This window comes from Anarrhichthys ocellatus, unplaced genomic scaffold (assembly GCF_004355925.1).
Source record: "Anarrhichthys ocellatus isolate YVR2014 unplaced genomic scaffold, GSC_Weel_1.0 scaffold140, whole genome shotgun sequence".
NCBI lineage: Eukaryota > Metazoa > Chordata > Actinopteri > Perciformes > Anarhichadidae > Anarrhichthys > Anarrhichthys ocellatus.
The window spans coordinates 437,919-450,548 of NW_022280170.1; the positions used below are offsets into that span (position 1 = coordinate 437,919).

The window sequence follows — 12,630 nt, forward strand, 5'->3', positions numbered from 1 at the left end:
TGTGTGTGTGTGTGTGTGTGTGTGTGTGTGTGTGTGTGTGTGTGTGTAAAGAGGTAAAAATGAAACAACAAAGTATGCTTTACATTTTGTACTACCATGACATTTGCAAGTGCCTTCATCATTTCAAGTGTTGATTCTAAAAAGAAATGTCCGTCCAGCAGCAGCAGGCGGCAGCAGTAACCAGCCCCTCCATCACTGCTGGCCCTCAGTCAGAGAGTGACATCCAGCTCCGTCAGCAGGAGGAGCAGCTTTCCCTCCAGCAGCAGTTCCAGCAGCTCTGCAGTGATGTTGAACAGCTAGCAGCAGACATGAAGCACATGAGTGTCACTAATGCACAGGTAACACACACAGAGAATGACGTAGCCTTGACATGATGTGTAAGCTAATGGCCCGGCTGTTTGCTCTTCTAAACCAGCAAATGTTGAATATGCTGGTATTTGTTTTATATCTTGATCAGATTCTGGCTTCCAACTGTGAATCCGAGCATTCACTCAAACACAGTCAGAAACTGGTCGAAACGTTTGGCGAGCAGTTTCATGTAGAAACTAGTTCCTACATGAAACTGCTTCCAACAAGGTCTGTGGATTATCTGGAGTAACTGAGTCATGATTTCTGGAAAGAGACATTGCTGTTGAGTTTCTCAAATGTTAATTTTGGCGCTTTGAGCACCACAAGTTGAAAGCCATCTAGTTCCATTATAGTGGAGAGAAGGCAGACATCTATACGGTCGATACCTCCAACACTAGGAACTCACACCAAAACAAATTGATTAATAACACTACAGGTAAGAGGGAAATATGTATTTTAGATTTTGGGGTGCACTGTCCCTTTAAGGGAAAGGAGTTTGCGCTGATGTATTGGATTATTGTCTTAAATGTGTGGTGTGTTATATGTCCAGGTGTTGGATGAGCTGAAGCAGAGAGATCTGGGGAACTCTGAAAACGAGGAGAAGATGCAGGTGAAGAAGAAAACAATTGACTTGCTGCCAGACGCAGACAACAACCTGCTGAAGCTTCAGGTAAGAGGGCTGAGTGAGACCTCTGAACACTGCTGGCTGGAGACCAGTTATCAAACCCAGCAGACCACACAGATGTAGTGGAAACCTGTATGTTTCTTCCTCCAGGCTCTGGTGGAGGCCAGTGCCAAGCGGGTGGTGAACCTGGCCTCTCAGTGGGAGAAGCACCGCGCTCCACTCATCGACGAGCACCGCAGACTCAAAGAAATCTGCAGCAACCAAGATGTAAGTGGGGCCTTTCAACAGATTTGTGTCTTCATTTGCTCCAGTTAAAACACTTTTGTTTCTGATCATTTGTCTCTGTTTTCCTCAGCTGGAGTCATCCAGAAAGCTGTCTGAAATCAAGTCTCTGCATGACAAGATCCGTGTGTCTACAGAGGAGGCCAAGAAGAAGGAAGAAATCTACAAACAACTGGTTATGAACTGAATTTACATTCTTTTGAGAACTAGCCAAGAACCTTTAGTTTCTTTTTAGCACAGGTGTATTTTTTACAGCTTTTTGACACAGGCTTGTTTGAACGTTAATTAAGCTACATTATCACTTGTGTTCTGGCACCATGCTGAATGTGCTAAATGTGTGTGTGACTGTTTGTATTGTGTCTGTTCTTTTCCAACGTAGGTAACGGAGTTAGAAAATCTTCCTCAAGATGCGTCTCGGTCAGCGTACACTCAGAGGATCCTAGAGATTGTCAGCAACATCAAGAAGCAGAAGGAGGAAATTACCAAGGTATATTTTATAGCAAATTACAAGACATAACTGGAAATAACTACTAAATAAAGTAAGCAAGCAAATGCACAGCTAGTTTTAATAGATCCTGTTTGTAAGCAGACAGGTGGAGTTCTGTCAGGCCGCATGTTTTCTGACAACTTTGATTTATATGCAGTCAGTGAAAAAATCCCAAATCCTCTGCACATCAAGACCTTTATACACCGGGAGAGTGACGGGTAAAGAACATGAAATACAAAATACTCTGCGAGAATATTTCCCATCAAATTATTCATACTGGCAGCGATGCCAAAATTAGTTTTGAAAGACCAACTACATAGATCCTGTTGACCCAGAGCAGCGTCTGTCTGATGTAAACTGTTGTATAGCCTGAGCTACTGTAAGCTATTTTATTGAGTTTGTATGTAAGAATGGAAGGAGTGGATCTGGTCTGTCCTTGGTTGAAAGCAGGGGCAGTTCTAGGATTCAAATAAAGGGGGTGCTTAGCCCCAAGGGCAGCGGCATGTTTGTGTGCGTAGCGCGCGGCTATTTTTTTTTGGGGCCCATTTGGGGCTGTGGATATCCATTGTTTCAGACAGTTCATAGATTGGTTCAATCAGAAAGAGTGATTTTGCTCTGTAGTTTTGCTTGCATGATAACACAAGAGACAGAATTTCAGGGTCATAGTGAAATTTGACAACACAAATATGAACCTTTCTCAAATAAAGAGAGAAATAATTTTCCTGCTTGTAAAGGAAAGACGGATAAACTAGCTTTCATATCCGCGTCACTCCCAAATCTTAATTCTTAAAGGGGCCGCACACAATGGATGGAGAATGGACCTGACAGTGTCAACTTTACAGTGCATCCGGAAAGTATTCACAGCGCTTCACTTTTTCCACATTTTGTTATGTTACAGCCTTATTCCAAAATGGATTAAATTCATTATTTTCCTCAACATTCTATACACAACAACCCATAATGACAAAGTGAAAACTGTTTTTTGCAAATTTTTGCAAATCTATTAAAAATAAAGAACGAAAACATAACATGTACATAAGTATTCACAGCCTTTGCTCAATACTTTGTTGAAGCACCTTTGGCAGCAATTACAGCCTCAAGTCTTCTTGGCACACCTATTTCTGGGCAGTTTCTCCCATTCTTCTTTGCAGAACCTCTCAAGTTCCATCAGGTTGGATGGGGAGCGTCAGTGCACAGCCATTTTCAGATCTCTCCAGAGATGTTCAATCGGGTTCAAGTCAGGGCTCTGGCTGGGCCACTCAAGGACATTCACAGAGTTGTCCCGAAGCCACTCGTTTGTTATCTTGGCTGTGTGCTTCGGGTCGTTATCCTGTTGGAAGATGAACCGTCGCCCCAGTCTGAGGTCCAGAGCGCTCTGGAGCATGTTTTCATCGAGGATGTCTCTGTACATTGCTGCATTCATCTTTCCCTCAATCCTGACTAGTCTCCCAGTTCCTCCCGCTGAAAAACATCCCCACAGCATGATGCTGCCACCACCATGCTTCACTGTAGGGATGGTATTGGCCAGGTGATGAGCAGTGCCTGGTTTCCTCCAGACATGACGCTTGGCATTCAGGCCAAAGAGTTCAATCTTTGTTTCATCAGACCTGAGAATTTTGTTTCTCATGGTCTGAGAGTCCTTCAGGTGCCTTTTTGCAAACTCCAGGCGGGCTGTCATGTGCTTTTTACTGAGGAGTGGCTTCCGTCTGGCCACTCTACCAAACAGGCCTGATTTGTGGAGTGCTGCAGAGATGGTTGTCCTTCTGGAAGGTTCTCCTCTCGTCAGAGTGACCATCGGGTTCCTGGTCACCTCCCTGACTGAGGCCCTTCTCCCCCGATCACTCAGTCTGGCTGGGCGGCCAACTCTAGGAAGAGTCCTGGTGGTTCCAAACTTCTTCCATTTCCGGATGATGGAGGCCACTGTGCTCATTGGGACTTTCAATGCTGCAGAAATTTTTCTGTACCCTTCGCCAGATCTGTGCCTCGATACAATTCTGTCTCGGAGGTCTACAGATAATTCCTTGGACTTCATGGCTTGGTTTATGCTCTGATATGCACTGTCAACTGTGGTACCTTTATATAGACAGGTGTGTGCCTTTCTAAATCATGTCCAATCAACTGAATTTAGCACAAGTGGACTCCAATCAGGTTGTAGAAACATCTCAAGGATGATCAGTGGAAACAGGATGCACCTGAGATAAATTTTGAGTCATGGCAAAGGCTGTGAATACTTATGTACATGTTATGTTTTCGTTCTTTATTTTTAATAGATTTGCAAAAATCAGTTTTCACTTTGTCATTATGGGTTGTTGTGTATAGAATGTTGAGCAAAATAATGAATTTAATCCATTTTGGAATAAGGCTGTAACATAACAAAATGTGGAAAAAGTGAAGCGCTGTGAATACTTTCCGGATGCACTGTATATCGTTAAGTATGATGATAGGCTATTGGATTGTAATTTGAAGGGGGAGAAAACATAAACCAGAACGCACGCACATACGTATGTAGCATGTTAGAGTTATAAATAACTTGTCCATGTGAGAAACAATAGCTTAATTTAATGACATCACCAAATTTTTTTTATTTTTTTATTTATTTTTTTTTTTTTAAATCCAATAATGCCAAATTATTTGGGGGGGCTGAAGAACATTTTAGGGGGGCTTCAGCCTAACGACGCCCCTGGTTGAAAGGACTATTAAAGTTTGTCTTCTTGGTTTGGACCACGGAGCCTTCCTGTTGGTGTACTCTATAGTGTATGATTTAAATGTATCACAACGTGATTGGTTGATGCCTTCATTCACGGTGCGAAAGCTCAGAAAATGAACCTCACTTTGAAAAACTTTGGCTTTAGTTCTGTGTGAAGGTATTTATGACAAAAACAACAGTTCGGTGGCCAGCAAACGGCAACCTTTTGAAGGGAAATCCATTCATGTCAGTGAGGTTCCTGCATCGGTGGGTCTGAGCTTTGAGTGTGTGCTGTGTACCAGCTGTTGCATCCCCCCATCACTACTTTGCTCACTTTCCTTGCAGATTTTGTCAGACACTAAGGAGCTCCAGAAAGAGATCAACAACCTGACAGGGAAACTGGACAGAACCTTTGCTGTCACTGATGAGCTGGTCTTCAAGGTAGCAGAATCTATTTTTCAGTACTTGTTGCATTCAAGTGTATGTGTGCTCTTTAATCCTGAGGATTTTTGAAATTGTTGTTTTCAATATATAAGAATGTGTTCTTTGTTGAACAAATTTTTCATGTTTTAATTCATTAATGTTTTTGTCATCTGAAGGACGCCAAAAAAGATGAATCCGTCCGCAAATCTTACAAGTACCTGGCAGCCCTGCATGAAGTATGTCATCATGATTGTCTGACTCTTCTTCTTATCTGTTGCTCCTATCAGAGAATGTGTTACATGTCATCTCTCCATCTTACATTCTTTAATAGAACTGTAATCAGTTGATCCAAACCATCGAGGACACCGGTACAATCTTGAGAGAGATTCGAGATCTAGAGGAGCAGGTAGGATTTCCAGTTCCTCACTCTGTACACTAACACTTTTTTGGGTTACACAGTCAGATGAGAAGATCATTATCACTTTCATCTTTGTGTCATCTTTGTGACCGGAGCTGTAGGATGTTGTTAGCCTAGTTTAGCATAAGGACTGGGAGCAGCCCATCAAAGGCCATCTTGTTGACATATAGCATGTGTATTTAACACATCTAGAAAGACAAATTACTTTTGTTCTTACAGTAGAAACACAAAAGTAAGTGCCAGCATACACAAGCATACTGCTACAACTGGAAGTATCTCAGTCTTAAGGTTTTAGTAGTGTCTTAGTGATGGGTTTTATAAGCAGTCCATTTGTCATATAACACATGAGTCTTTCCATATCACATACCTCTTCAACAATGTCCAGCCATTGTCTCAGAGGGGGTCCTTTTTGGGCCATTACCTTCTTGGTTGCTGCTAATGGAACTAAACCCTTTTTCCTCACTTTAAATAAGTTGCTCTGATGTCCTTGGAGGATAAAGATATGTGTTAAAAAAACTGCAAAAACATTTTATATTTTTATTCTCCACTCATCTCGTTAAATCTTTTAACCAACTTCAGTTCTGATTATAACTACAAAATATGAATTACACAATGTGTGTTGTTATAAAAAAAAAACCACTAACATTTAATTATTTTCCATATACTAAATTCTAGGGGAAATAGATTTTCTTTTATACATTCTGGGTTTGTCAGTGATTAGCAACAACATTGGTTTTCATGCATTACATCAAATAAAACTTGCACCCTTTCCAACATTTATGCCATGGATTAACACAGCCACTAATGTACCTAGTGAGACACAAGGGCTAAAGAAGACATCTGTCCTATTGTAGTATCATTTCTCATGTCAGGTTGCCTAAATATAGCACAACACGTCTTTCAACTCTTCAATATATCATCACCATAAACTCTACCAACATGTCACAATTACTGTGGGAAATCTGGTTTCAACTCGTTTTCAAAAAGAATCTCTGATTTCCAGATATCTGAAAGCTTTTGATTTCACTCCTGTCACTTATAGTCTCACGTGCCCATAGTTTTAACATGTGATTAAGGATCTGAACTTGATACCAGCCATTCAACTGTGAACTTTTACCTTCTTCTCCAAATTCTATTTCCTAACCACCGTACACCAGAATTCCAAAGATTTCCGTATTAGTTGTAAGCTAGTCCAAACATGTCTTGAACCTGAATATCACTGAACTGGACACAGAGATGGAATTGATGTTTGTCCCCAAATTGATTCTTTAAAAAAAAAAATAAAAAAAAATGCAGCAGCATGTTCAGAGATTTACTGTACAATGAATTTTTCAATGGCATCTTGAATTGTCCACAGATTGAGACAGAAAATGGTAGTAAAACTGTGGCTAACCTGGAGAGGATTTTGGAAGACTACAAGGCGATTCGACAGGAGAACTCAGCCCTCGCTGCCAAAGTCAGAGAAGGCTGAAGGAAGCTCTGGTTTACTCCGCTCTGCCTGCTGAGGTGAAAGTTGTGGTGAAAACCTGGATCCCTATGGGACTGAAAACAGCACTCCAGTTTTCACACTGAAGAGACCGTTGTTCATAAACACCGCCCTCTGTTGCCATTGGAGACCTGCTTTTCTGTAGAAAGGCAAGCTGACTTTGGAACCATGGAGTTAACCTGGCATTTTAATGCACAATCTGTATAAATGGATGAAGATGACAACTAGTGTTTCATTTCAAACTGATTTCTCCGGCTGGACGTGCTCTCTGAGGGCCTATGCGCTGGTCTGATTGCTCTGTACTTAAAGGAAACAATAGTGGACAGCAGAGGGTGCTGTCAGACCTTTTCTGTTCTAATGTAAAGTCATTCATATCGATGTATGAAATGTTTTCATAAGATATCTTGATTAAACTAAAATCTTTGTTCAGGAATTTTTAATATGGGAATTATTCCACCATTTTCATACATTAGCAGTTCCTTCATTGTCATGATTATATTTGATCTGAGTATGTTGAGTGAATGGCATTTGAATGTAGTCCAGCCCCATCAGCAAAGTATTGTTGTGTATATGGTACCAGCTTGAATAAAGATGCCTTACAAACTTGAAGAGCAGCGCTTGTCAGCCTTAAGAAGATGCTGGTCATGAGTGCACCTACTGTTACTGACATCATCTACACCTCATTGCGCCGTTGCACTTTTAACACCAATGTAGGCAAATATTTAGGTTGTAATGGATTGAAGACTATTTGGTGTTTTACCTTGTCGTGCTGCTGGGAGGTACTCCCTGAGTTTGTGTTCAGGACCTGCTGTTGACGTTTGAAAACTCAAGTTAGAACAAAGTGATGGCAAAAAGAAGTATGCCACGCTTTAAGTGTCAAATGCCGATTTAGTGTTGAATGTCGCTGTTCTATTGGCATATGGTCTGTCAGTCAATCCTCCCCATAAGCATAAACTAATTGGTAAATGATAATGCTTGGATTACAAATAGATTAGCACCTTTCTGACATTAGCGGACAAAGAGCTTTTATAATTTGTCGTATTCTGTGGCTGCAGGCGTTCCATGCGAGGTGCTGGCCTTGTCATTGGGAAAAATTTGGGGTTCACTGTCTCACTCGAGGACAATAATTCAACATGGATAGGACCATCAAAACCACTTAATGTGTCATATGCCTTTTTCAGGCTATCGGGTCACCCCTGAGCAGGAGGGGATGGGACCCTCCTATATATTATGCTGACATAGTGTCAGCTCTCATTCAAAACAAGTTCACCTCTTCCTCACTTCAATAGCTAAATAGAACTGGGGCTGTATCCATTGCCTTAAGTTCTCTTTCATAGCATTTGTTTCATGTCTCACTATGGGAAAAATACTGACTCCTGGTTGCTAGATATGCCAGTAAATAAGGCAACTGTCCCCTTCACTCGTGAGGCACTATGCTCTGAGAAGAATCCACACTGGGGACTGAATGTACCAGAGTTTGTGCCAGGACATCCAACCTATAAAATCTAGCAGAGCGAGGCCCAACATGCCACCACACAGACCTCTTAAATAGACAATAGACTACCCCTTAAAGAGAGCCCCAAAGTTAGCTAAACCTCTGGTAGAGTGCTTATGCAGGCCAGCGGGAGGCTGGAGACCCTTGATATACAGGGCAATAGCCCCTACTATCCAGTGGGAAATACGCTGCTTGGACACTGCATGTGTGGCTTCGCCCAAGTCACAAATAACAAATAACCAAGTCACAAATAACTGGTCCTTGGAGGAGAAAGGCGGGGGGTAAAAGGTGGACAGTTATATCGCTGAGCAAAAACCTTCTGGATAAAAGTGGGGTTAGGCTGTATACTGACCTTAGTATTCCTAAGACTGTATACATGCATTATGCACGGAAAGTGCATGGATCTCACCAATGTGCTTAGTCTAGGCTAAAGCAAGCACTATGGGCAAGGACAGCATTTTTAATTCCACTTGCTCCAATGGTTCAAAAGGAGACAGGAGAAAGTGTTTTGAAGATGCCACGACAGAGTGACAAACCATTGGACACTCTGACCTTGGAGCTAGCAGCCGCCACTAAAGTAGGAGATAACATACCTCCAGTTCATATTCAAAGAGTCTTTATGGCAACAGTTGTTCCCCGATACAGCCAGCAGAGTTGGGACGTGGACTTGTTTCCCACTACCTTTTTATGCATGTGAAACATAATGTATTTTTTATATATTTTTAAATCCTATGCAATGGCTTATTTGTAATATTGATTTGTGATTACCACCACACAGTTCAGAAAATATAATAAGACAAACTTATATTGAAGCTATATACAGTACGAAACAAACATATTCAATCTTTTGTGAATTTTTATTAAACAATATCCACATATGCTATCCAGAATAAATTCACAAATGAATCACAAAACGAATTGGTTCACAGTTGTATACACGTCATGTCTGACTTTTCGCTGATGTAAACCAAAATAAAAAATTTGACCAATTTACCAAATACTGTTCTGCAGACTCACAGTGCACAATACATCAATTGAAGGGAATTTATTTAATAACCTCATACTCTCGCATGTATTTTTATCAAGCACATAACAAATAAATGTTCTCTATCGAACTTAGTTTTTAATTAAAGATATGTTTTTAATATTTCTGTTATTCTACACCACATTTAGCCTCTGTTAAGACAGATAGCTTTGAATGATTGAAGGGCTTCCATAGTTAACATGTTTGTCAGCTCATCATGTAGAACAGAAGAACACCACCTGTGAGGGACGCTGTATATGTCAACCTGGGTGGGTCAAGACTGGGCTCCTCTCATCACTCTGGAGGAACGGATTGTCCTTATGATTAATAAAAACAGTCCAACAAAAGCCTTGAGCCTTGTAGCAGTAGGTTGAATCTGGGCTGCTGTATTGGGGTACACTTTAGTGGCTGCCGAGATTTCGCTTTTCTCCACTCATCCAGTCAAGCCCGATGAACGTCATGCTCATGATCATGAATATGAAACCCAGCGCTGTGAAACACGCAGCCTGAAAACCCAAAGAAGATATGACAATGTAGAATCACCAGGCCCACTTAGTTTTACGTCCAATAACTCTGTTGTTGGGTCACCCCTCCCAGTCAGGGAGAGACACACACCTACCTGAATCTTTGGTCTTGAGTTCAAGGGCTCCTGGTCAGTGGGGATGATGCGAATGTAGAACAGTCCAGGAAGGATGAAGATCAGACTGGGAGCAGTGGTTGCCCCTAGACACAGAGGAGGCACAATAAATCATTTCATTGTAAAACAGAATTTATCTCAGAGGAAGCTGTTGACTGTAATACGAGTGAATCTGTACTTTGCTGAAACTCCAGTGCTTAGGCCAACTGTGTAATGCATTTTTCTTGGTTTGACAGAACATTTTTAGCTTTTATTTTACAGTGATACTACATAACTTTTAAAAAAAGAAGAAATAACACAATTCTCTGCTTACAACTGAAGAGTTGAACTCATCAGCAGTAAAACACATCCTCGCCAAGTTAATACCCTCAGGGGATTTGCTGCTACAGTCAGGTATGACCAGTAGCTTATGGAGGCTAATGTTAGCTACTGTTTGCAGACTTTAGATAGTAATTCCTGTGTGACTGATCTTACTGAATCATTTCTTGGACTTTATGACTCTTCTCTACATTTGCCATTCAGCAAAAGTGATGTAGCCTCACTCAGAAAGTAGCAGCAGATGAGGGTGCTTTATAAACCAACAGTAGTATTTTAAAGTCAACAGTTTTTCACACAAGAAGCCAGACAAGAACCAACAACTGAATAATAAAACATATCCGGAACCCTCCACAGTCTGCACCAACTCTCTATACTGCACATAAGGCTGATGTATACTTGCTCTCAATTGATATGGAACTCCAAAATGGCCGATATAAAAAATATATATATTCTGGAAAAATTATTTAGTGGGAGAAAACTATTAAAAAATCAGAAATGAATTTGACAAGAAATGTCTCTTTTCACAAATGCCCCTTTTTGTTCAGGCTCTTTTAATGCTTCCAAGTCTAATATCCCACCAGTAATGCCAAAGATGTCCCGAATGTTTGGAACGAGGATGACCAGCAGGTTGACAACAAAGAGCAGACACATGGCGATGGCGATGTGACGGAGCCAGTAGAAGGGCTTCCCTGGAAACAGCAGCTGCAGGAGGGCACGACGGATCTGACAGAAACACAGACGTTAGGACGCACAATGCTGCTCGGCTATCAAGTCAGAGTGTCAAACACCAGAAGAACTGTAGGTCAGAAATCAGAGCAGAGCAGCAAGGGAATATCTTATATCACGCATGATGATTCATCAGAATTAAAATATGGATGTGATAAGTTAGAAATTTTGCTGATAGTACAACCAGTACAATCCAAGTCCATTTGAGGCATTTATAAATGTTGGAAAAGTACAGAAGTTCATAGCATTCCCCAAATAAACTAATAAATAAATAAACAAACAAACTAATAAATAAATACAAAGGGAGGCCATATGTTGTAATTATGGCTTCCATATCTCATAATTACGATTTATGAGATTATTATGAGATCTTTTGTTGTAATTAAGACAAAAGATCACAACAAACAAATTACAACAAAAGATCTCGTAATAATCTCAAAATCTTGTCACTGCAAACATTTTTATATTATACTTTAATGCGTGCCATATTTTGATTTTGAGCAATGGACCTCATTAACTAGTCCAAATGCTCAGGTGGAATTATTAACATTAAAGATGGCTCAGTTCCATTAATTGTCCCAGTAAACTATCCCAGTGACAATGAGAGCAGTATCTAGTAAAGCTTCCTGCACAGATGTTTCACATTAAAAGCCTCCCCGCAGCTTAAGCGGGGAGGCTTCCTTATTATATATACAGTCTTTTAATGTGGAACATCGACAGAAGGTAGATAGAAGTGGATACATCCATGTTGTTGTGCTGCCTAAATGTGTGCTGTGCAAATGTACATTATACTGAATAAACCATGTGAACTATTATGTCCACCTCCTCTAAATGAAGCTTAAGCGCAAGTTCAGTCAGGAAGACTCTCTTTACACTCCTTTTCATTCATAATCTCTGTCTCTCTCTCTCCTTGTAATTAGTCTATCAGCTGATTGTGGGCGTTCAATTTAAAGTAACCAACCAGATTCTGCACACAGTTTCCTTAAGCCAATCACATCATTGCTGTCAAACTTTAAATAGTGTTCTCCTCTCTGCTGCTGTCAGTTGTCATTTCAGCTCTAAGTAGATGTGACCCTCCTCCACCCCAGTTACCTCCAGTCAGCATCACAGTCACGCTCCTCATCATCATTTTCACCACCATTGGTGTCTGGACTCCAGGGGGATTCTGCCTTATCTGACCTCAGCATCACTACCCCTCTATTATCATACTTCAGGATGGAGTCCAATCGTCAAAGACTTTGCACTATTCAAATTTTATGCTTGTGTAATAAATTATTCTTAAATTCTAAAGAAGTATCTCCTGATTGACATGTTCTTGCCTGGCCTTCCTTAGAGACTGGCCTTTGCATGTTTGAGAAATGAGAGTTCACAGAACCCTGTCCACTTTACTTTTGTATGTAATTTAGAACAAAAAGGCGCAGGCTTTCCTGGTCAGTGTCAGAGAATTTCAGCTGGATGTGTGTGTGAAGGCCAGACATGTTCTTACAGGAAACAAGACCACGGGTACAGTCAGAGTGACGGCCACCAGGACGGCGAGACGAACACACAGGATCAGAGTGTCCAGAGGGTCCACCTTACTGTAGGTATGGAGGAGCTCTGCTTCAGTGTTCTCTGCACACACACACACTCACACACACACACACACACACACACACACACACACACACACACACAC

The 12,630-nt window shown here is 41.1% G+C and overlaps 2 protein-coding genes across 7 annotated transcripts in view; one reads left to right on the plus strand and one right to left on the minus strand.

The window, feature by feature from the left end:
• The window catches only part of ccdc22 (CCC complex scaffolding subunit CCDC22), a 13,622-nt gene extending 6,258 nt beyond the window's left edge, over window positions 1–7,364 (plus strand). For 2 of the 3 annotated variants that reach the window (XM_031877538.1, XM_031877540.1), the window contains 9 exons: window positions 159–338; window positions 899–1,018; window positions 1,124–1,240; window positions 1,329–1,430; window positions 1,635–1,742; window positions 4,774–4,869; window positions 5,028–5,087; window positions 5,183–5,257; window positions 6,627–7,364. In XM_031877538.1, coding sequence (XP_031733398.1) covers window positions 159–338; window positions 899–1,018; window positions 1,124–1,240; window positions 1,329–1,430; window positions 1,635–1,742; window positions 4,774–4,869; window positions 5,028–5,087; window positions 5,183–5,257; window positions 6,627–6,740 — 972 coding nt within the window. In that variant the 3' untranslated portion in view covers window positions 6,741–7,364. The remainder of the gene's footprint in view (window positions 1–158; window positions 339–898; window positions 1,019–1,123; window positions 1,241–1,328; window positions 1,431–1,634; window positions 1,743–4,773; window positions 4,870–5,027; window positions 5,088–5,182; window positions 5,258–6,626) is intronic. The other variant, XM_031877539.1, reaches the window with a different exon arrangement.
• A 1,724-nt stretch (window positions 7,365–9,088) lies between these two features.
• The window catches only part of slc38a5b (solute carrier family 38 member 5b), a 28,131-nt gene continuing 24,589 nt past the window's right edge, over window positions 9,089–12,630 (minus strand). For all 4 annotated transcript variants that reach the window (XM_031877546.1, XM_031877545.1, XM_031877542.1 and 1 more), the window contains 4 exons: window positions 12,442–12,566; window positions 10,808–10,952; window positions 9,894–9,997; window positions 9,089–9,780 (listed from right to left, as the gene is read on the minus strand). In XM_031877546.1, the coding sequence (XP_031733406.1) occupies window positions 9,676–9,780; window positions 9,894–9,997; window positions 10,808–10,952; window positions 12,442–12,566 (479 nt within the window). In that variant the 3' untranslated portion in view covers window positions 9,089–9,675. The remainder of the gene's footprint in view (window positions 9,781–9,893; window positions 9,998–10,807; window positions 10,953–12,441; window positions 12,567–12,630) is intronic.